Here is a 24,075-nt window from a genome sequence, read left to right on the forward strand (position 1 = left end):
CCAGGTGATTCTAATATGCTGCCCAGGTGAGGACGTTGATTTAAAGGGTCCCTTCTCCACACTTCCTCCCCAGATCTGATAGGATTACCGCCCCAGTTTAGCTTCCTTGCACTCAGAAATGATGGTTCTAAATCATGGCTTTGTATTTGAAGCATGCAAGGCAACATTTTTTAAAACCCAAAGGCATGCCCAGAGCACACCCCAGACCAATGAAATCCAACTCTGTGGGAGGCGGAACCTCAGCATCCGTATTACCTGGCAACCCAGGTGATCCTCAACATGCAGCCAGCATCCTAAACCTCTGTTCTAACATGACACCGATTTTGAGTCTGCAGTGTAGACACAACTGCAGATGTTTGGCCTGAATCACAATCTCCTGTGACTGGGCTCTTTGTAAATTGCTCTGTGTTTACTGACTGCTGTAGTGAATAAGTTATTGAATTGTTATAAGGTTGAGCATAATATATTTGATGTTGGTTTATTAGCTCCTTTACTTAAAGTGGCAAATGACTGTTGGATTCGGTGTGGCAGAAATGATGACAGATAAAGTAAGCTGGAGGGCGCCCAAGCTCCCTGTGCATTGCATCGTGGCTGACGTTTATGTCACTTCGAGAATTCGCCTGGTCGACCATGCAAAGGCATAGCTATTCTCAGTGGCTGGAGTACTGGTGCTCTGCCCAGGTAGGGAGAGCGCGGGGTAGGGGTCGTTGTGATGTTTCCTGGAGCTGGGGTGCGTTTTGGTGGTTCGCCAGGGGTGACCTGAAGCCCCATCCAAGTGGAGTTTTTGAAGCATTATACTCCACTCTACTGCTACCCTAGCAACTTCTCTCCTCCTTCTCTGATGCTTCTTGAAATACTGTTGGGTCAATGGGTTGTTTACGTCAAGTAAGCCAAAGTATATTAAGTACTCTTGGGGCAAAAAGGAGTGTCCTTCTTGCTGTCACTCACCAGGACTTGTGCTGCAGTGGCCAAAAGGCAGTACTCAACAGGCAACCTGAAAATGCTCAGCATAGCTCTTGGGGTCCTGGTGATGATGCCTCCTGGCTTTCTCAAAACAAGGCTGTGAGTCTGTTCCATGACTCTGTTCTCCTCAGCACGGGTCCTCACGTCTCACCTAGAGACATCTTCTTCCTACCATCTCTGAATCCCCTTCCACTCACAGCCCAAGGCATCTGCTATGGACAAAATAGTGTCTCCCCTCTCCAAAATTCATGTTGAAGCCGTCACCCCCAAAGGGACTGTATTTGGAGCCAGGGCTTTTAAGAGGGAGTTAAGGTTAAATGAGGTCATAAGAGTGGAGCCCTAGTCTGATAGGATTAGAGTCCTTATAGGAAGAGGAAGAGAGAGCTCTCTCTCCACCACGTGAGGACACAGAAAGAAGGCGACCGTCTGCAAGCCTGGGAGTGGGCTCTCACCAGAACCGGTCGTGATCTGGGACTTCTAGCCTCCAGAACTGTGAGAAATAAATTTCTATTGTTTAGGCCACCCAGTCTGTGATATTCTGCTCCAGCAGCCCCGGCCAATGAAGAAAGCATGTTGGACTATTCTCTGGGCAGTGGGGGAAACGCATTCTTACACATTCTTTTTATCCTTCAAGATTTTCATTTCGTGTTTCCCTGGTGGCGCAGTGGTTGAGAGTCCGCCTGCCGATGCAGGGGACATGGGTTCGTGCCCCGGTCCGGGAAGATCCCACGTGCCGCGGAGCGGCTGGGCCCGTGAGCCATGGCCGCTGAGCCTGCGCGTCCGGAGCCTGTGCTCCGCAAGGGGAGAGGCCACAACAGTGAGAGGCCCTTTAACAGCCAGGAAGTAAACTCCATTTTTTCTTGTTTCCCAGAAACACTAAGCACCAACTACCCTCTCTGCCTGAACGCGGTGAAAGGAAGAAAAAGGGAAATAAACAGTTAATTTTTTTCAAAAACATTACCCTACCATAATCCTCAGTTGACTTGGCTTAATTTTATATCTTGAAATCTTTAAGGACTAACCAGATCTTGGCCTTCTAGAGTTAATATAAATGTGACCCGGATGACACCAATGGGAAATAGGAAGTGTTTATTTACGTGCCAACAAGTTTCCTACCTAATTTTTTTTTAACAAATTCATGATGCTGAGTGTAAGGTCCTACTCTGTTTCTCTATTTTTATGAGGCCCAAACTTTTATCACTTAAATACAGTTATTATTGGAATGAGGTTTGAAAGATGGGGTAGTGGAGAGGTAATAAATTAGGCTGGAAGGATTTGTTCATGTAAGTGATGGCATGAAATCACTTTCCACATGCATTCAGATGCATGTATCTATGTAAAAATAACGTGGTGTCTTAGCCCTCTCAGGCTGCTATAACTAAATACCATAGACTGGGCTTACACAACAAATATTTCTGTCTCACAGTTCTGGAGATGGGATGTCTAAGTTCAAGGTGTCCGTATATTCATTGTCTGGTGAGGACCCTCTTCCTGGTTCATGGATGGCTTCTTCTGGCTGTGTCCTCACCTAATGGGAGGGGCCAGGGAGCTCTCTGGGGTCTCTTTTATAAGGACATTAATCCCATTCATGGGGGCTCCCCCTCATGACCTAATTACCTCCCAAAGTTCCCATCTCCTAAAACCATCACATTAAGGGTTAGGTGTTTTTTTGGGGTTTTTTTTTTTTTTTTTTTTTGAGGTACGCGGGCCTCTCACTGCTGTGGCCTCTCCCGTTGCGGAGCACAGGCTCCGACGCGCAGGCTCAGCGGCCATGGCTCACGGGCCCAGCCGCTCCGCGGCATGTGGGATCTTCCCGGACCGGGGCACGAACCCGCGTCCCCTGCATCGACAGGCGGACTCTCAACCACTGCGCCACCAGGGAAGCCCTATTTTGTTTTGTTTTTTTTAACATCATAGGTTTGGGAGGTCTTTAAAAATATTTTATTTATTTATTTATTTATTTATTGGCTGCTTCGGGTCTTAGTTGCGGCATGCAGGATCTTCCCTTGCGGCACGTGGGCTTCTCTCTAGTTGTGGTGTGCGGGCCTTTCTCTAATTGTGGTGTGCGGGTTTTCTCTCTCTAGTTATGGCACTCAGGCTCCAGAGTGCGTGGGCTCTATAGTTTGCGGCATGCAGGCTTCATTGCCCCGCGGCACGTGGGATCTTAGCCCCCCAACCAGGGATCGAATACGCGTCCCCTGCATTGGAAGGCGTATTCTTTACCACTGGACCACCAGGGAGGTCCCCAGGGTTAGGTTTTAACATGAATTTTGGAGGGACGCAGACATTCAGTCTATAGCACTTGGCATGTGACCTTCTAAATATTTGAAATAGCATGTTGCCCTAGTAAGTTGGTTTTTCTAACACGGAGGGAGTCCCTGGTTGTATTTGTTTCCTATGAACCTCTGTAATCACAAACGTGTAGCTTAAAGCAATATAAGTTTATTCTTTCATAGATCTGGAAGTCAGAAGTCTGAAATCAGTTTCACTGGGTGTCAGCAAGGCTAGGGCTTTCTGGAGGGTCTGTTGGAGAATCTGTTTCCTTGTCTTTCTGAGCTTCTAGAGGCCACCTGTGTTCCTTGGGTTATAACCTCTCCTTCCATCTTCAGAACTCACCCCTGCAGTTTCTGTTTCTGTCCTGTCGCACGGTCTTCTCCCTCTCCTGTGGTGAAATCTCCCCATCTCCCTCTTATGAAGACACTTATAATGACATTTAGGGCCCAGCGGAATAATCAGGATAATCTCTCCATCTCAAGAGCCTTATCTTAGTCACAGCTGCAAAGTCTTTTTTGCCATATAAGGAAACATTTGCAGGTTCTTTGGATTAGGATGTGGGTGTCTTTGGGGGTCATTAGTCAGCTGACCACACTGGTTCTTAGTTGAAAGAAGTATTGGGGACCTGATAGAGAAAAAGAAATAAAAGCAGTAATGCATATTTTTTTCTACCTGCTCCACAGCCCTCAGTTCTGCCGTATGACACCCACCTATCCAACGGCAGCAGGAAACCTCCCTTGCCTGGGGCTGACTGAAACAGCCCCTTCTTTCTTTGTAACAACTGAGGGATAAATTGTATCACATGCTCGGCCTGGCCAACGCATTAAGTACCATCACAGCAAGCGTATTGGCGCAGTCAGAATCTGGGCTGCAGAACATGTGTTGGCCCAACGGCAAGTGTCCTGCCGTTCATGGCCGTGACGTGGTGTGGTGAGACAATGTGGGGCAGATGAGCTCTTAAATGTCTTTTGATAAGCCCACAACACTGATCTAAGTTTAGCAGATAAGTATAGATATGTATAGACTTCAGTATTTTTCCATGTCTAATCAATGCCCCACCATCTCACCATCATCACCATCACCACATCATCATCATCACCGTCACCATCACCACTATCATCATAATCACCATCATCACCACCATCATCATCACCACCACCATCACCACCATCATCATAATCACCATCATCACCATCACCACCATCACCATCACCATAATAATCACCATTATCACCACCATCATCATCACCACCACCACCATCATCATCACCATCACCACCATCACCACCATCATCACCATAGTCATTACCATCATCACCATCATCACCACCACCATAATAATCACCATCATCATCACCATCACCACCATCATCATCACCACCACCATCACCACCATAATAATCACCACCATCATCAACATCACCACCACCATCATCATCATCACCACCACCACCACCACCATCACCATCATCACCATCACCACCATCATCATCATCATCACCACCACCATAATAATCACCATCATCACCATAACCATCACCTTCACCACCATCATTATCGTTATTATCATCACCACCTTTGTCCTCATCATAAAAATCATCTTTCTTAAAGGTCAGATAGTTAGTGTTACTTTATTCTGTAAAACCTTTACTAAGAAAAGTGGACTTATCAAATGTGGAGAGAAGAGAATATACCTTCCATCCTGAGATTAAGACCTAACGGAGGCCCCTCATGGACAAGCCTGCTTATTCAAGTTCTGCAGGCAGAAGGCTCTGAACCCCAACCCCATGCCTCTTGCCATGAGCTGTCACTATAGAGAGAAGGGGCCGTGAACTCATTCACACGAGCACTGTACGGGCCAGCCTTCCTTGGAAACCATGGATGTCAGAAGTTAGGAGGATTCTCCAGAAACCTTTATCCCTTTCACAGCTTTGTGGCAACAAAGGATGAAACATCCAGTCTCTAAGTTTCCTTGAAGACATTGCAAACCATTTGTGCCAGACCTGGTCTGAAGACATATTTGTTTGGTCTACATGGGGTTTTAAGAACTTTTGAATTCGTTTTCAATGTTTAATAATCAGGAGCTTTGAATTTTTAAAAGCGGATTGATGGATTTTCCTTTTAAAAGAATCAGAAGATCTGCCAATATTGCGTTTCTTTCCAGAACCTCCTCCGTTTGACGACAGTGTCTACCACTGCTGTTTTCCTTCAGCTGGCTGCGCCCCTCACTGTTTAACCTGGTTGGCCTTTGTAGTGTTTGAAATTGGAGTTCTCTTTCCCAGTCCTATATCCTTGTATGTGTCAAAGATAAAGAGAGCTTACAAGCACGCTAAAATTACTTGATCTCACCTGGCTTTAATCTCTTCTTAAGAGAAACTTCTCCCCCTCCCTTTCCCTGTTTGTAGCTTAAGATGACTTTCATGCCTTCGGCTCTTCTCTTTGCTGCTGGAAAATTCAGTTGTCATGTCTCATATCACTTTCATCATGCAGCGATCTTTGCAAATTAGCTTTCTGGCAGACAGAGACCCAGCTATTTAGATCCGCCCCAAGTTGCTTCTCAACGGCGAGGCAGGACGTTTCAAGAATAAATGACAGAGGGGGTGCTGGCTCCCGTGGATCAGATCCAGCTACCTGTGAGCATTTAAACATGATGGGTTAACCCTGTGATTGTATTCTCCAGGTTAGTATAGCGTGCCGTCAGTTTCTTACCTCATTCTCCTGACAAGGCTCAGATACAGAAGTACTAATACAACAAGACCGATACCTGCATTAAAAACAGAAAAAAACAGCATGAGGAACAGATCATTTTTATAAAGTTAGATTTTTTAAAGGTGGGTTATTGATTAAGGAGCTGGGCAGGGAGCATTCTGTTTGTCACATACTGTCCAGAAAAGCAAACATTCCTTTTCCCGGCTTTGTTTCCTGTATCCCAGCAGACCTTCACACAGACACCACAGATACACACAGCAAGAGGTATACACCCTCTCTGTACTATTAGGATGGCATTCAGCTGCACGTAACCAACGCCCAAACATAATTACCATTAAAACATTGGGGTTTGTGTATCCCAGACAACAAAAAGATATAGGTAGGTACTCCGTGGCTGGTATGATGGCTGTAACTGATGCAATGGGGTCTCCTTCTTCTACCTTCCTCCTGTGCCATCTCACCATCACAAGATGGCAGCTGTACCTCCAGGCATCACATCAGTGTTTCCAGAAAGAAAGAGAAAGGAGGGTGGGTGAAAAACATATGCCCTCTGAAACTCCACCTCTCTATCAGGGGAAAATCTTGTTTCCTGGAAGCTCCACACAATAGATTTCTGCTTATATCTTATTGGCCAGAAATATACACATAACCCAGCTTCCCAGTCAGTTATATTTTTGTTGGTGGTGGGGGGTAGGTATTTTCAACTTGAACAAATCATGCTCTGTTGGTAAAGAGGGAGGGGAGAATGGAATTTGAGTAAATCCAACATTGGTCACACAGTTATCGAATCACGCCATTATGGAATACTAATCTACTGAGAACCTAGAACATACAGGGTCTATAAAGTCTGAGTAAAAGAAACAGTTGAAAGGAAAGAAATGAAAGAAAGGAGGGACAGAGGGAGGGAAGGGGGGAGGAAGGAAATGAGAAGCAAGGGAAGGAATATTTCCTGTCCTCAAAACATTTACTCTCTGCTAAGAGAAACAGATATGAAAATGGGTAATTAATCAAGAATCGCATCTGTCTCTTGGTATGGTGGTCAGCCCTCTAAGTACAGTGTGCAGGTGGCGCACTGAACAGTTCAAGGGGCATCAGTCACACAGTCAGTGCGGTATATCTTTGACTTGGGCAGTGCACGACCTGAACGGATGTATGAGGGAGTCCTTGCCCTGGTGATGATGATTAAATGGGATTATTTGTGCTGAGATAGTTGTGATTATTGACTATATTATAGTTGAAAAACCTGAAGCTTAAGGAGATTAAATATTAGATCACGGGACTTCCCTGGTGGCGCAGTGGCTGAGAGTCCGCCTGCCGATGCAGGGGACATGGGTTTGTGCCTCGGTCTGGGAAGCTCCCACATGCTGCAGAGCAGCTGGGCGCGTGAGCCGTGGCCGCTGAGCCTGCGTGTCCGGAGCTTGTGCTCCGCAATGGGAGAGGCCACAACAGCGAGAGGCCCACGTACCGCAAAAAAAAAAAATTAGATCACATAACTGGTAACATAGGATTCTATTCTGAGGGTAATTCGGTCCACAGTCCATTCTCTCAACCACTACATTTCCCTGCCTATAGCTACTATATCCCATTTAGAGAATGTTCACAAAGACCAAATAAACTTCCATGCTGTAAAATCTCTCTGGGAGTGACCCGAACTGTGAAGGTTAATAGGTGGATGTTTGAAGCCGTCAATAAAATCATGTGAGTGACTTCTCTTTCCTCACTTGAAACTGATAACGAACACAACTGCTTGCAGGAGAAAAACAAACTCGTGATGAAATTCTCCTTCCCAGCAGTTTTGTTCCAAACCATAAAGCCATCATTGACTTAAAGTTTATCTTTAATTATATTTAAATCATGAAGCTTAAGTGAATGTGTTGACATTTATACCGAGAAATTCATTGACATTCTATTAACTCAACCAGCAAATTAATTCTTCAACCTCAGACCTGGAGCACGTGAGGGACTGAAGCACGATTCCATATTGATCGTGGGGGGTGGTGTGGCTTGTTCGTGTGGGAGTGGACCAGGTAAGCCTAAAGAAACAGCATCCTCGCTTTCCTAGGAGCAGTTAACTAGATACATATTTTAATTGGTTTCTTATTGCGAAAGAATAAAATGACTGAGCCTCTCAGTGCTTTCATTTGTCGCATCAGATGGGAGTTGAGAAAACCACTGGGAGAGCTAGCATGGTCATCTCCATCAGTTAATAATCCTGTCTGCATGTCCACATGAACGGAGAACCTTTGTTTCCACTCCAGCAATTCGATTGTGCGCTTCGAGTGATCACAGCTAGGTAAAGAAAATTCGTCTTTGCTTGTCGTTTCTTTCAGGATCAAGCTGACGGTGTTAGATTTTCGTGCTTAAGGTTTTACATTCAGTGTAGCTGTCAGAGGTGCACGTTTGGGGAATCCTACCTTGCTTGCCTGATGGAGACAGTTCTTTGGCCGTCACTTGTGAGCCGTGGTGCTTCCCCTAAGACGAGGTACTAAAAACCCTTGTCTGTGACAAAGCGAGTGGCATGGACATATAGACACTACCAAGCGTGAAACAGATAGCTAGTGGGAAGCGGCCGCATAGCACAGGGAGATCAGCTCGGTGCTTTGTGACCACCTAGAGGGGTGGGATGGGGAGGGTGGGAAGGAGATGCAAGAGGGAGGGGATATGGGGATACACGTATATGTATAGCTGATGCACTTTGTTATAAAGCAGAAACTAACACGCCATTGTAAAGCAATTATACTCCAATAAAGATGTAAAAAAAAAAAAAAACACACACACAAAGAATTTCATTCCAAACTGCCTTCCTTTAACCCGTCTGCTGAGATGAACTTTGCTCTTAGTGTGTTCTTCTTAAAATATAAGAAAATATAATAAAAGTGGAGGGATTAGAGGAAACATTTTTTGAAGTTGTGAAATACTAATTTTTAAAATTATTTTTATTAAACTATAGTTGATTTACAATATTGTATTAGTTTCAGGTATACAGCAAAGTGATTCAGTTATACATGTATATAATATATCTATTATATACATATTCTTTTTCACTTTCTTTTCCATTATAGGTTATTACAAGGTATTGAATATAGTTCCCTGTACTATACAGTAAATCGCAGAGGAAATATTTTTCATTAAAAATTATCAAGAACAAAGACTAAGGGGAAACGCCGTGCCATGTACAATTGTCAGTCTGAGTTACAAGGCTGAAGGAGCTTGCATGCAGAGCTGGTGTTTCAAAGATAGACCCTCTGGCTGAGACCCGAAGAGGAGAGATTGAGATATTCAGAGCTAATTGCACATAATTAGTTTGCTCCCCTTCCTTGCCAGTTCCGCTGTATTCTGATTTTGTGTGTTCTGCCCAAGGCGCATCTAGGGTTTCATCGGAGGTGCCAGGCAGAAAGAGTTGATGGCATTCCTGTTACCCGTTTATGCAGATGCGATGTGATCTCCAACCGTCCGCAGCCCTGGCAAGGATGCTAATGTGTCTGTGCCGTACAAATCGGATTTTTTAAATAATAAAAAAAAAACTCCTGACGGAAAGAAATACGTACAATAAAATATCTCTCCATCTCCAAGTGAATATGTTTAAGAAAATGTCACGATATGGAGAGGAAAGAGTTTACTATATTTTTCTTTCTATATTTGTCTGCAGCAGAAGTTTCAACTCACGTGTGGAAAACACCTCCTGATGGGGGTGGGAGGGTGTGGGGGCGCTTCCAGGATCACTCCAAGAACATTTCACTTTTAAGTAGGACTTTGCCTTTCTTTCCTCTTTTTGAGCGGAGACCTTTCGTGGTTTCTGACTCTCCATCCTTCCCACTTCATCCCTGTGTCTCTTTTACTATGAGTGTTGGAAACCCTCTTTCACTGAGGATAATACATACTCTTTAAAAAAATCATTTAAAGTCCATCTGTGTCATATGCACACTATTGTATATAAAATACCTAACTAATAAGGACCTAGTGTATAGCATAGGGAACTCTACTCGATATTCTGTAATAGCCTATATGGGAAACGAATCTAAAAAAGAATGGATATATGCATATGTATAACTGATTCACTTTGCTGTACACCTGAAACTAACACAACATTGTATCAAAATTGTATCAATGTAACAAATCAACTATACTCTAAAAAAAAAAATCCATGTATGTCAAATAGAGGTTGAAATGTCATAATAAAATTCGTTACAAATGAGTTTGATTAGGAGCTTGCCATTTATAAATGAAGCTTAAGACAGAGAAGATCAGGTTATTTCACCTTAAGTAAACAAAAGTTATAATTAGAATTAGGGCCTTTGGAGGGGTGGGATAGGGAGGGTGGGAGGGAGGGAGACGCAAAAAGGAAGAGATATGGGAACATATGTATATGTATAACTGATTCACTTTGTTATAAAGCAGAAACTAACACACCATTGTAAAGCAATTATACTCTAATAAAGATGTTAAAAAATAATTTTAAAAAAAGCAGGAAAAAAAAAGAATTATGGCCTTATTCTCAGATAAAGACTGAAACCAGTATTCATTGGGTGGGAGAGGTAATCTTTCAGAAGGAAAAACAAAACACCCTCTTTCAGTTTTGATCAATTTTGTAAAAGTGATCTAGGTCTTCATCAACTTTTATCAAAGGCTTATCTCATGCTTTTGTTAGTCATGTCATATGTTTTTGAAGTTCTTAAATTGTCATCATCCTTCCTGATTTTCCCTGTATCTGAAGCACTAATAGGTCTGCCATGTCCCCATTTATCAGTCATTTCATGTGTGAATCAAGTAATGAAAGCAATTCTACCCAAGATTCCATTGGTGGATTTTATTAAATATGACATCTTTTAAAAGATTAAAAATATCCCTTTGCAGTAGATTTGCATGGTGTTTGCCTGTGACTGCATTCTATATACAAATAGCAATCAACAATGACATTTAGTTAATTTTTTTAACTTCAATCTGTTTTTTTCTATTTTTTTAATGGAAGTATAGTTGATTTAATTTCTGCTGTACAGCAAAGCGATTCAGTTATACATATATATATACATTCTTTTTCAGATTCTTTTCCCTTAGGGTTTACCACAGGGTATTGAATATAGTTCCCTGTACTATACAGTAAGACCTTGTTGTTTAGCCATTCTCTATATAATAGTTTGCATAGCAGTGACGTTTATGATGGACATTTAGGATGCAGGTGCTGAGTGAGGAGAGATCATTGAAGGAGGTCTGTGTTTCTGTCAGTGGCACATCACAGAATCCTTGTCCAGATACAAGGAGCCCCTATATTTCTTCAAGTATCTTCCCTGCTTTCAGTTGCTTCATGTACCCTTCCTTGCTGCAGGGAAGGCTGGTCTATATGCTTTAGTGTCTTTGTGGTTAACAGGAGCAGTGAATACCTTTGTGGTGTGTCTGTGTTCTTGCAAATCTGCACTAGAATGTGGTACCCAGTGGAGACAGTCATTGGGCAGGAAGACAGTGGCTCTACCAACAGGAGCTTAAAATTTTAAATCAAGACAGAAGCTCGTATACGTACACCCTGAGCATCAGTCCTGCCCATTCCTACCGCCCACCTAAGCTCAAGTGTGTCTCTCCTACAACCTCATTGCTTTTGAATCTCTACTGGGTATTCTCTGGTCCACCTCTGATCCTTTCTCAACACTGTAGCCGTCTTGATGTTTTCAAACCATTCACCCTTTTGATGGACTCCCAGTTAGACTGTGGGACTCTAGGGCTGCTTTGGCAGGTGGCAGGGTCCTGGTGTACCCCAGGATGCCCTGACTACTAAACTTCATTTGTGTTCCTAGACAAGGACAAACCCGTACGTGGTTTGACTGCTTGACCCCTAGGGTCCCCTCCGTCAGACCCCAGCAGTGGGCCTATCCACGAAGGAGCCGTAGGCTGAAATGCAGACTCTGCAAGCCACCTTTGTCATCAGAACGGGGAAGGCAAAAGCCATACTGCGCCGTGGGAGGAATCCAGGTGAGGAATCAGGAGTTGCTTGGCCCAGAAGGTGGTGGCCACGTTTCCAGGGGAGACCTCACCTCTTCTTGGATTGACTTCCTTGTGGGAGCCGTTCCTGACCCCCACCCATCCGTGGACTGATCTGGAAAACCCTCTTTCCGCATTCCCGCTGCAAACCCACCCAGCATGCCCAGGTCAGGAACCTTCACTGGGTGGTCAGATGGAGGGTAGCTGTGGTCGCAAGTTTCAGGGGAGCCTGTCCCACACCCCTACGCTGTGGAATGAGCAGAGTCACCACTGCCTCCTCCTCTCCCCCCATCCAGAGGCCTGAGCAAGAATCCCTCCTCTTGTTCTGTCCGTCCCCCCACCTTCATCCCCATTGATCCTACACTTATACTTTCACATGGAGGATCGCGGTGTTCAAAACAGGGTGTGCACTTGGGAGAAAAGAAAGGAAATGACCACTTCTGCTCTCCACCTGGTTCAGAGAAGGACTCCCTAAGGACAGATAAATCAGACTAAAGATCCTAGACGCGCAGCGGGTCTGTGCTTCTCTTTAGCGAGTGTTGGGTGTGGTTCAGCCTAATAATAATTGTCATAATAATTGGGGTTTGCTTTCAGCACCTATAGGGCAGGGCCCAGGATGACAGGTGGTTCCACACAATGAAGAATGTCCATTACTCTGTTTCAAATGCTAATGTTCTGCAGACATTTTTGTAGGACTCATAACCCATCTGAAAGAATGTCACTTTTTGTTTCCATTTTTTTCTCCCATTACAATGATCTATAATTTGGCTTGACCAACTGTTCCTAGTTCAATTAAGACCATTCTGTACTTTTTTAAAAAAATTGATGTATAGTCGATTTACAATGTTGTGTTAATTTCTGCTGTACAACAAAGTGAGTCAGTTATACATATATATACGTTCTTTTTTTTTAATATTCTCTTCCATTATGGTTTATCGTAGGATTTTGAATAGAGTTCTCTGTGTCATTCTATACTTTTTCTTATCTTATACAAATAAGTCTGGTCTGTGAATTCTTATCCTAGCTACAGTTTTTATTCCAGGAGTTCTGCCTGCACCCGTGCTCTTTCATTTCCTATTTTTCCTACTCAGAACAGTCTCAGATCAACTCTTAAACCCAAATTTTATTTTTCATCATTGGGAATAAATGTTGGCCCATCTCCTAATCTCTTCCAGTGATGATTTTTTCCAAGCATTTACATATTGAAATCAATGTTAGTTTATTATTTTTTTAAAGTTTTAATGATTTCCCGTTTCCCATGATAAAGAGCAGAGATTTGCAAACTTTTCCCGTAAGGGGTGAGATAGTAAATATTTTCCGCTTTGTAGCCTGCATATTCTTTTTTTTTTTTTACAGTAAGGAAGACTTTATTCAGTGGGGGAATACTACAATGGAGTTTTAGTCTGCATATTCTTATTTATTTTCTGACAGTGTTTAAAAATGTCAAAGGTGTTTTTAGCCTAAGATCTGTGCATGGACAAGCTATGGCTGGAATTGACTGACCAGACATAGTTTGCTGACTCTGGAAAAAAAGATGCTCTGAATGTGGCTACGAGAACTGTCTCCCTCTACCCACCCTGCATCTCACGCCTCAATTCCAAGCCCTCTGGGTGTTCCATCCACGCCAGTTTCTTTTGTTTTCTTCAACCCACCCTGCTCCCCCAAGCACAGGACATTTGTATGTGCAGTTCCTTCTGCCTGGAACCCATCCTGTATAGAGATCACAGCCCAAGCCCTGCTGCCCCAGGGAACGTGTCCGTGTCTCACTGACTACACCAGGGTCCTCTAACATAGCTTGTATCTCGCCAGCTACCTCTGTTTCTCATCTTTTCTTACAGTGGCCAATTTACGCTTTTTGAAGTGACAACTTATTGCGTGACCATCTTCCCCACTAGACTGTATGCTTGAGAAGAGCAAAGATCTTCAGCCATCTGCTTTTTGGGGGTTTGGAGGGAACCCTGAGTTATGGCATTTGCCAATTTCCATGGTGTAAATATTCCCGTGCTAGAACCCTCCTACACTGTTGGTGGGAATGTAAATTGGTGCAGCCACTATGGAGAACAGTATGGAGGTTCCTTAAAAAAGTGAAAATAGAACTACCATATGACCCAGCAGTCCCACTCCTGGGCCTATATCTGGAGAAAAACATGGTCTGAAAGGATACATGCACCCCAGCGTTCATTGCAGCATTGTTTACAATAGCCAAGACAGAAGCAACCTAAATGTCCATCAACAGAGGGATGGATAAAGGAGATGTGGCGCATATGTACAATGGAATATTCTCAGCCATAAAACAGAACAAAATAATGCCATTTGCAGCGACATGGATGGACCTAGAGATTGTCATACTGAGTGAAATAAGTCAGAGGAAGATGAATATCATATGATATCACGTATATGTGGAATCTTAAAAAAAGGATACAAATGAACTTATCTACAAAATAGAAAGACAGTTACAGATGTAGAAAACAGACCTATGGTTACCCGGGGGTAATGGGGGGAGGGATAAATTGGGAGATTGGGATTGACATATACACCTACTATATATAAAATAGATAACTAATAAGGACCAACTGTATAGCACAGGGGACTCTATCTGTACTCTGAAATGACCTATATGGGAAAAGAACCTAAAAAAGAGTGGATCTATGTATATGTATAACTGATACACTTTGCTGTACAGCAGAAACTAACACAGCATTGTAAATCCACTCTACTCCAATAAAAATTTTTTTAAAAAAGAAAAAAATATTCCCCCCCTAGTCAATGTCAAGTTAGCAAAATGATGTCACTGAGTGTGGAGGTGGAAAGAGGTGCTGAGAATCAGCTTGGTCTGGGCGACCACTGGATCTCCATCTTTTTAAACTCACTTTGTATCTGCATCTCTACCACCCAGAAGAGTGTCCAGTAAATAAGAAGAATTACAGAAATATCATTTGAATGAATGAATGAAGTAAATATTGGGACAGAGAGCAATGAAGCACAGAAGAAAAGGAAGAAATGCAGCATGATTTCTTTCAAGCTGCAAGCTTTCCATTTTTCTTCTCTAGAATAACCGTGGTTACCAGACCTCAGAGTATTATAAGGCAGAAACAAGAGGACGTGAGAAGACAAATTTATGGGGACAAAAATCTCATTATAAAGTACATGCATTAAAGGGATTGAGTATACTTTACTTCATAATGAAAAGTTTTTATTCTGAATATGCTAATGAAAAAGCTTAGAAAAAAGATGTCAGTAATGGAAAATTTTAATCCTGTGATAATGTCTAAGAAGAAACAATTTGAGTAATATCCTTATTTTAATCTTGAAAATGAGATGTGAAGGGAAGGAAAACGAGGACCACGGCTCCTGCATTTGGGAGACATCTGGTTGCCCGTGTCTGGGTCTGATGCAGATTTCCAGAATGCCATTGCAGACAAATATTGGCTTGGTTAGAAGGATTTCTCCAAGTGGAGCTAGGACAGCTTAGTACCTTGAATAATGGCCCCTCCGCCCCTTCACGCATTCCTCATTTCTCTTCCATTGCCAGAATCTTTCACATGGCATTTGTCAGTTGCCCTTGGTGTCCTCCTTACTTGAAAAATTTCTTCAGTTTCCCAAGAAGCAGACCCTGAGACAAGAATGTGTGTGCAAGTGATTTATGAAGGAAGAGTTCCCGAGAAACCAGTAAGAGAGCAGAGAGAGTAAAAGAAGAAGAGAAGAACCCAAGCACTAGTGCCGTTTCGGAAGTTACGTGCAGGGTGGCTTCAGCCTAATCCCATGGGGGGACTCTGGCGCATGCACAGTGCCCCCAACTGACCCAGCTGGAGGCCAGGGAGCTGGGTTTGCCTGCTGCACCATCAGACGCTGGCCAAGGGCCATCTCCCAGGGCAGGAAACACTGAGGCACGTGCAGCTCTTTGCACTTGTGGGCAAGATAGCTCCAGAAACTCAAGAAGAGCCACCCGGGGAAAGTCACAGGTAGATGATGTCATGAAAAACAACAGCCACAGGTAGATGTCATGAAAAACAAAAGCACTACGATGTGGAGGAAAGCAAACCCTCCTCCAGCGTTGGTGGGGATGTAGACTAGTGCAGCCACTGTGGAGAACAATATGGAAGGTCCTTAAAAAACTAAAAATAGAGCTACCGTATGATCCAGCAGTCCCACTGCTGGGTATATATTTGAAAAAAACAAAAACACTAATTCGAAAAGATACATGTACCCCAGTGTTCATAGCGGCATTATTTACAACATGGAAACAAGCTTAGTGTCCATCAACCAATGAATAGATAAAGAAGATGTGATGTGTGTGTGTGTACACACACACACACACACACACACACACACACACACACACACACACAATGGAATAGTACTCAGTCATAAGAGAGAACGAAATTTTGCCATTTGCAGCGACATGGATGGACCTAGAAGGTATTATACTAAGTGAAGTAAGTCAGACAGAGAAAGACAGATACTGTATGATATCACTTATATGTGAAATGTAAAAACTACAACAAGCTAGTGAATATAATTTTAAAAAGAAGCAGAAGCGCAGATATAGAGAAGAAACTACTGGTTACCACTGAGGGAGGGAGGGGCAACGTAGGGCTGGGCGCCAGGGAGGTACAAACTATTGGCTCAAGGATGTATTGTACAACACGGAGAATATAGCCAATACTTTGTAATAACTGTAAATGGAAAGTAACCTTTAAAAATTGTATAAAGACTTAAAAACCTAAAATTATAAAAAGAAAAAGCACTTAGAAGCCAGGGGTAAGGCATGTGGAAACGATGAAGGGATATGAGGAGATTTGGGGGGAACCCTGACACTGTCCACCATAACTTGCTCCCCAGCCATAAATGGCTCTCATTCATATGACCTCTAGAAAGTGTCCTGAAGTTTTGGGAAGAAATCTTCAACTCTTTCCTAAGGATTGTGATCATTCAGATATAGATTCGCCCTCTCTCCGGCCTTACTTTTGTTTCCAGAAATTTTACCCATTTATCCTTTAGAGAGCCATCTGGAAAAACCTAAGTTGGAAATGGAATTTCACTCTCTTCTTCCCCCACCCACCCCAGGAGCTTACCTGCGACACTCACACTCGCGGTGGAAGCCAGTTGCCCACGTGGGTGGTGGCAGAACGCGGTCTGATCGTTGGTGTGCTCTTGTAAGGACCTACCGTGATATGCTGGTTTTCTAAACTGGAGAAAAATACAGGTAGCTTCAAGACGCATTGACTTGCATCTCAAACACTTAGCTCTTAACTGTTCTAGTGCTAGCAGGTCTGTGTCTGCTTGGTTTCTCATCTCTCCAAATGAATGGTAGGCTTCCGTATCTAAAGCTCTCGTTTGCCCATCTCTGCTTTGATTTATCGACACATCACGGAACTTAAAGAGTTGTCAGAAGACCATGAAGACATGCTCATCTCAAAGCATCTTGTTACAGAAATGTCCCAGCTTTGCTTGTGCAGAATTCGCTCAAAGCATCCAGTTTGGGGGTCTTGAAGAAGCCCTATGTAACGTCCTGACCTGTGTTTCTACTGGGGGGTGAGAAGTTGCTTTAATGATCCTCATCGCTAATAAGCACGCCTGTCCTCGCACTGGAAAAGGAGGTGGGGGGCTTGGAACCCAGGATCAGGAGTGTGGGCGTCCTGTGACCAGATCACCTGGCTCCTGCATGCAGTAGCTGGGTGACCCTGGACAAATACTTTCCCCTTCTTGAGCCTAGGTTTCTAGTCTACAAACTGCGAGTAGATAACAGTTATTTATTGGAATACGTTGAGGGTTGCACGACGTAAGACATAAAAAGCCCTTAAAACAGTGCTTATCACATTAAAAGTACTCAATGAAGGTTAGTTGTTCCAGCACTCAGGAAGAAGCAGCATGACCATCCCAAAGCAAGGCTTTTCTTCTTCTTTGAAAATGATGCCCTTTTGTGGCCTTGGGATGCACTGAGGTGGTCCTGCAAAGCCTCATGTTCAGTTTCCTTTCTTAGAGTTGGGAGCCGTGGCCCTGGAGGATGTGGCCATTGCCTGTGTCTGAGCTGACCCAGTGTCTTGTTTCCTGGAAGGGCATTTTAGTTTCCTTAAATTTGGGGAGGCCTCAGGCTAGGTCACCAACCGTGTGTCTTTATGCAAAGGGAGCCCTTCCTAGTGAAAAAACCTTAGATTTTTATTAAAGTATAGTTGATTTACAATATTGTGTTAGTTTCAGGCGTACAGCATAGTGTTTCAGTATTTTTGTAGATTATATTCCACTGTAGGTTATTACAAGATAATGTGCGTAATTCCCTGTGCTATTCAGTAAGTCCTTGTTGCTTATCTAAGAGGCTTAGATTTTGAACCCAGTGTACCAAGGGGCCCACGTAGGGGAACGTTATTGGAAAATGAGAAGAGTTCCTCAAATCGAGATGTTATTCATCTTCTCTGTCAAAGAGAATAAACTACAAAGAGATCCCTCCACACCCGCACATGTGGAACCAGTCAGTAGGGATCTGAGGTGCCCAGGAGAGCCTGCGTTCCTTCCTTTGCTTCCACGTCTGTTGTCTTCCATACAAAGGATGGCTGCAAGCAGGACAGGGCAGGAAGCTGGCTTCCTAGCTTACCTGTGCTGGTAGCACCTATGCCGTGGGAGAAACTAAACCTACAGGCAGCTCCGTGCCCACAGTGTTCTGAGGCCTATATATATCCAGCCCTGAGCCTCGCCGTGGGTGACTGCACTGTTCTCCAAGCAAACCCTGCCCACACTCGACAGCAGTACCGCCTTCCAGATGGAGCTCACACATCGAGCGTTGCCCATCCGTGTTGCTATTTGACTCGCCCATGGCGGGTGGACAGCAGGGAGGTAGGGAGGGTGGGGCTGGGTGTAGGGCCACCAGAAGTGGCATCTGAATGCTTTATGCTAATCCAGCCCCTCTGCCCCCCTCGGCTGGAACTCTGTTCTTGTCCCTCCTCACCTTCATACTCAGGGACATCGGAAACCCTGAATGTTTCTTCTTCTTGGTTCATCTGTGTCTTCACGATTTACTGACCGTATTTCCCAAATGCACTCTCTTAGGACATTCTATTTCTAATACCAGTATACACAAAGTACGTCCAAGAGCGTGGATATCCACATAATTAAACCTTTATAAACCTCGAATGCAGTTGTTCATGATCCTGGTTGCATAATAGAATCACCTGGATAAAAGAACAGACAGAAAGATGGAAGGAAGGAAGGGAGGGAGGGAAGAGCGAGAGAGAGAGAAGGAGGAGAAGAAGTAGAAAGAGAAAGAAAGAAAGAAAGGGAAAGAAAGAAGGAAAGAAAAGGAAAAAAGAAAGGGAGAGAGAGAGAGAAAGAAAGAAAGAAAGAAAAAGGGAAAGAGAAGGAAAGAAAAAGAAAAAAGGAGAGAGAAAGAGAGAGAATGAAAGAAAGAAAGAAAAAGAAAGGGAGAGAGAAAGAAAGAAGAATGAAAGAAGGAAAAAAGAATGAAGGAAGGAAGGAAAGAGGGAAAGAAGGAAAGAAAGAAAGAAAGGAAAATGGAAGGGAAGAAAGAAAAGAAAAGCAGAGAAGAGAAAAAAGAAAAGAAGAGAAAATAAAACAAAACTGGTGCCTGACGCCACTCAGGAGCAGTCAGAAATCTGAGTGGTGCCTGTGGCCACTGGTTTATTTGTAAAATTCCCCCAGGCAGTTTTTTGTTTGTTTGGTTTTTGGTGTTTTTGACGTGTGGCATGCGGGATCTGAGTTCCCTGGCCAGGGATCAAACCGTGCCCCTTGCAGTGGAAGTGGGGAGCCTTAAACACTGGACCACCAGGAAAGCTCCCCCTGCCCAGGCCACGCTAGTGCCTTGGTAAAGCGGAGAACCACCGCATGTAAAATACGCAGCCACGTTATATAAAATTCTACTTAATTCTACTCTGTTTATCTCCTGTAACACAGCAGATGCCAGGCATCATCCTCTGTGCTGGCCACAGAGGGTAAGCATGGCTACTCTTTTCAGGATGCTTCAGGCTAAAACACACACTCCAACTGCAAAGGTACAGCCCTTAGCTTTCCAGTTAAACATGAGGACGTGGTAAACGTTGCCAAATATGCAAGCGTTCTGGAAGCTCTCAAGTGCTAAATATTTACAAAAAGTTATTAAAATTCAAATTTCCACTGACTCGACAAGACACACATGATGAGCTATTCCAAAGCTAGATCACCATATGCAGAATTTACAGAGGAAATTGTCAGGAACCTGGTGCACACCCTCCTGCATCAGAAATATTGAGACGCTCGTGCAAGCTAAGGAGTCATTCAAGAAAAGCTACCATTTCAGGATACGCAACCTTCCTAAAGTTTGCTGTGGTCTCCAGGTGAAGAATTCCCAACTTAGGGTGTTTTCATCAGCGCGTCAGATAGAGGAAAGTTAGCTCAAAAGAAACTGTTTCCTTTACATCTTGGCCAGACAAGGGGTCTAAGGGAAAAGAGAAAATCAAACTTGATAGGACAACCATGCAAGGTTACTGAAGGAATAAAATTAGAGGAAGTAAATAGAGCACTTTAAAAATTATTGCAGGGTTGAGAGTCTGCCTGCCGATGCAGGGGACGCGGGTTCGTGCCCCGGTCCGGGAAGATCCCACATGCCGCGGAGCGGCTGGGCCCATGAGCCATGACCGCTGAGCCTGCGCATCCGGAGCCTGTGCTCTGCAGCGGGAGAGGCCACAGTGGTGAGAGGCCCGCGTACCGCAAAAAAATAAAAATAAAAAAATAAAAATAAAAATTATTGCTGATGTTGTCTTCTAGGTGGGTCTTGCGGAATGGGAGGAATTTGACAGCTCGTGGGCTGTAGAGAGCAGGCTCAGTAGTTGTGGAGCACGGGCTTATTAGTTGCTCCGCGGCATGTGGGATCTTCCCGGACCAGGGCTCGAACCCATGTCCCCTGCATTGGGAGGCGGATTCTTAACAACTGTAGCTACTCCTGTTCTGTGTGACAGACCAGTGCTCGTGCAGGAATTTAACCTCTGTGGCGGGGGCAGTCTCTTTGGGCAACACTTCTGATCTTCCTTCTCTGTTTCTTGCCCTCCTCCTCCTCTTGTTTCCTTCCTCCCTCCCTCTCTCCTCTTATCCTAGTCACCCCTGATATCCCAGTATCCCACCTCATCCCTTACTTAAAGAAGGAGGCTCCCCGAAATCACCACCATTTATCTCTGAGCTTCTTATTGATACATTTGCGTGGGTTTGATAAAGAAGTCTCAATAGCTTGGTCATATGTATATAAAAGGCCAAACCTTGTCCTCCTAAATGTCAGACTCAGTGGTCATTTTGCAATTATGTGAAATTCAAACCTCTGGAGAAGGATGTGATAGGTGGAAGTGGCTTTGGTCACGAAGGGTTAAAAAGTTTCTCTCCTTGCTGCCTCCCAGGTGAATTCTCACCTGTATTTCTTCACTTCTTCCCTCAGGGAGTGTCTGGTACCACCTCTGCCTTTTTTTTTTTTAACCTGTCACTTAGAAGAGCACACATTTTCTAAAAGCAGACTATGAAAAAGAAGAAGGGGTAGCCAGTAAATTAAACTAACCAGAATAGCTGCAAAAATCATCCCGATACTCTAACTTGGGTTCATTTCTGGATATGTGTTTCTAGAAAACCCAGACTGTCTAAAAACTAATCATTGTCAGAATGACTCCTGTATCCAGGTAACATCTGGCTACGTCTCCTTGTTCATCCGTGTGGGTCCTGTGGTCCCATTCTCCTGTTCACGCCTCAGCTCTGATTCTCTGCAATTCTCTCTCGCCCCCACTGGGTAACAAAGCCACATCACCCTCAAAGTCCTTTAAAATTCTGTGCACCCAACTTGAATGGACCGTGGCTTTGGAAAATCCGATATAGGCAGCAAAGAGATTTCTGGGAGTGAGGGAAAGAATCCTATCCTCCACCCTCCTAGAAGGAGCACAGGGAAGAAAGCATTTAGGAAATTCAATCAGCATTTCCTATAATTATCCACAAACACCTGTGCTGGGGACTCTGAGAAGCTCACAGAAAACAGGGGTTGGGAAGTTTGAGTGAGGGTGTCTAAGGCCAGACGAAGGCTGTGAATCTTGTTAAAGGTTGTTTGTTCTTTTGGGGATCGAATTTCTTTTTTTTCTTTCTTTCTTTTTTTATTGAAGTATAGTTGAGTTACAATGTTGGGTTAGTTTCAGGTGTACAGCAAAGGGATTCATATATATTCTTTTTCAGATTATTTTCCGTGATAGGTTATTACAAGATATTGAATATAGTTCTCCGTGCTAGACAGTTAAGTCCATGTTGCTTATCTATCTTATACATAGTAGTGTGTATCTTTTAATCCCAACCTCCTAATTTATTCCTCCATTCCCATCCCTGCTTTCCCCTTTGGTAACCATAAGTTTGTTTTCTATGTCTGTGGGTCTATTTCTGTTTTGTAAACAAGTTCATCTGTATCATTTTTTTAGATGCCACATATAAGTGGTATCATATGACATTTGTCTTTCTCTGGCTTACTTCACTTGGTATGATCATCTCTAGGTCCATCCATGTTGCTGCAAATGGCATTATTCCACTCTATTTTATGGCTGAGTAGTATTCCATTGTATAAATGTACCACATCTTCCTGATCCATTCATCTGTCAGTGGACACTGGGGATCACATTTCTGACAAGCTCTTTGCAGGGGTGATGTGAACACACATTGAAATAGTCCATTGCCTGCCAAGGGTTCCCACCCCAGTCCTCAAAGTTGTTCTCTCCTTCTCTCCAGTGCGGAGGGCGCCTCCTATGAAGTCATGCAGATCGACGTAGAAATCCAAGAGGCCAGTGACCCGCCAACCACACAGCTTGTTACGTGGCAGGTTGAATACCCAGGAGACATCACATCTGACTTGGGCGTCTCCAAGATCTACGTGAGCCAGAAGGACCTGATTGGCGTCATCCCACTAGCCATGGTAAGAATGTCCCTGCCCTGGGTTGTTAGTACAGACCTCAGGGAAAGGCAAGGTACCACACCGTGACCCAGACACAGTGGGGACATATCAGTGAGCTCAGAACCAGGGTGGGGGGAAACTGAATGATGAAGTTACTGCAAATCGCCGATTCTGTAAAAATGTTTTTCTAAGTAGTATCTTTAGAATATTCTTTAGAAAGTAATCAAAATCCAGGAATTAGATTTGGGTCTTCCATTATATGAAAAGTATTAATGATTTAATCGAGATGTTTGTATGATACATTGGAGACTGTTCAAGGATCTCAAACACATACACCTGCAGAGACCAGACAGATCAAGTATCTGAGTGAAATGTGGCAGGCGACTGCCAAACACCTACCCAGTGAAAGGGCCCTGCCGTGTTTGCCACGCAGGAAAACCAAGCCGGATTCTGAACTCTTAATATCTACTGACTTCTCAAGAGAAGCCGTCAATATAGTTTTAATGCGAAACAGCAATTTGTCCCTGTTAGAACTAATTTTTTTTTAATCAAGCCCATCTAAGAAAGAGTTAACTATAATTCATTCACAGGCCACCTATGTATAACTTGTCACCTGCCTCTAAACGGTTTAGGACTCTAGGTCTGTCCATGTGTTTCCTAGGATTTGTCGAACAGAGATGGGCTTTCCTCCTTGAAAGGACCTGCCCCCTGGTTGCTATGCAACGGAATACATTGCCTGTGGGAGGACTGATCACCCAGGTTCACCTAAACAAAGCACACTAAAGCCCTCTCTAGCCCCGCCTTTCCCCGGGGCCTCTGCAAAGGAATAACACATTTTCTTAATGGGAATTTTCCCAGTTCAAATGCCTTGGGATTGTGACTGAGGACGGTGATTTGAGCTTTCTCCTGTTACAAAAGTACTTTTGCTGTCGGAAATGAGGGATGGGTTGACCTATCCGTTGACAGCCTGCTGTCTCCCCCTCACCATCTATTAGGAACTATTGACAAGTGTCGTGGTTGTGAAAGGACGTCAGGAATCAGTCTTTCAATACAAGGTGACGCGGACAGTTGCCTAGGGACAATAAGTTAGTTATTATACTGTTCATTAGGAAACGCAAAGTTGTTGAGGTCCTTCAGTTGATCAGGGCTCTTATTAACGATTTCTTTTATTTTAAAGGCACCGAGCCTCCCCTGGTACATTATTTCATGTGTTCATGTGTGACAGCAGCAGTCCTTCGTTTAGGCTATTCGTGGTTCTGTGACTGGGG

The 24,075-nt window shown here is 43.8% G+C and overlaps 1 protein-coding gene across 1 annotated transcript in view; it reads left to right on the forward strand.

The window, feature by feature from the left end:
• Positions 1-24,075, forward strand: part of LOC132436391 (transmembrane protein 132D-like) — a 384,639-nt gene that overhangs the window by 248,281 nt on the left and 112,283 nt on the right. The window contains exon 4 of the mRNA XM_060029294.2: positions 22,645-22,828. Within this exon, the coding sequence (XP_059885277.2) occupies positions 22,645-22,828 (184 nt within the window). The remainder of the gene's footprint in view (positions 1-22,644; positions 22,829-24,075) is intronic.

The sequence above is a fragment of the Delphinus delphis genome, chromosome 13 (assembly GCF_949987515.2).
Source record: "Delphinus delphis chromosome 13, mDelDel1.2, whole genome shotgun sequence".
Lineage (NCBI taxonomy): Eukaryota > Metazoa > Chordata > Mammalia > Artiodactyla > Delphinidae > Delphinus > Delphinus delphis.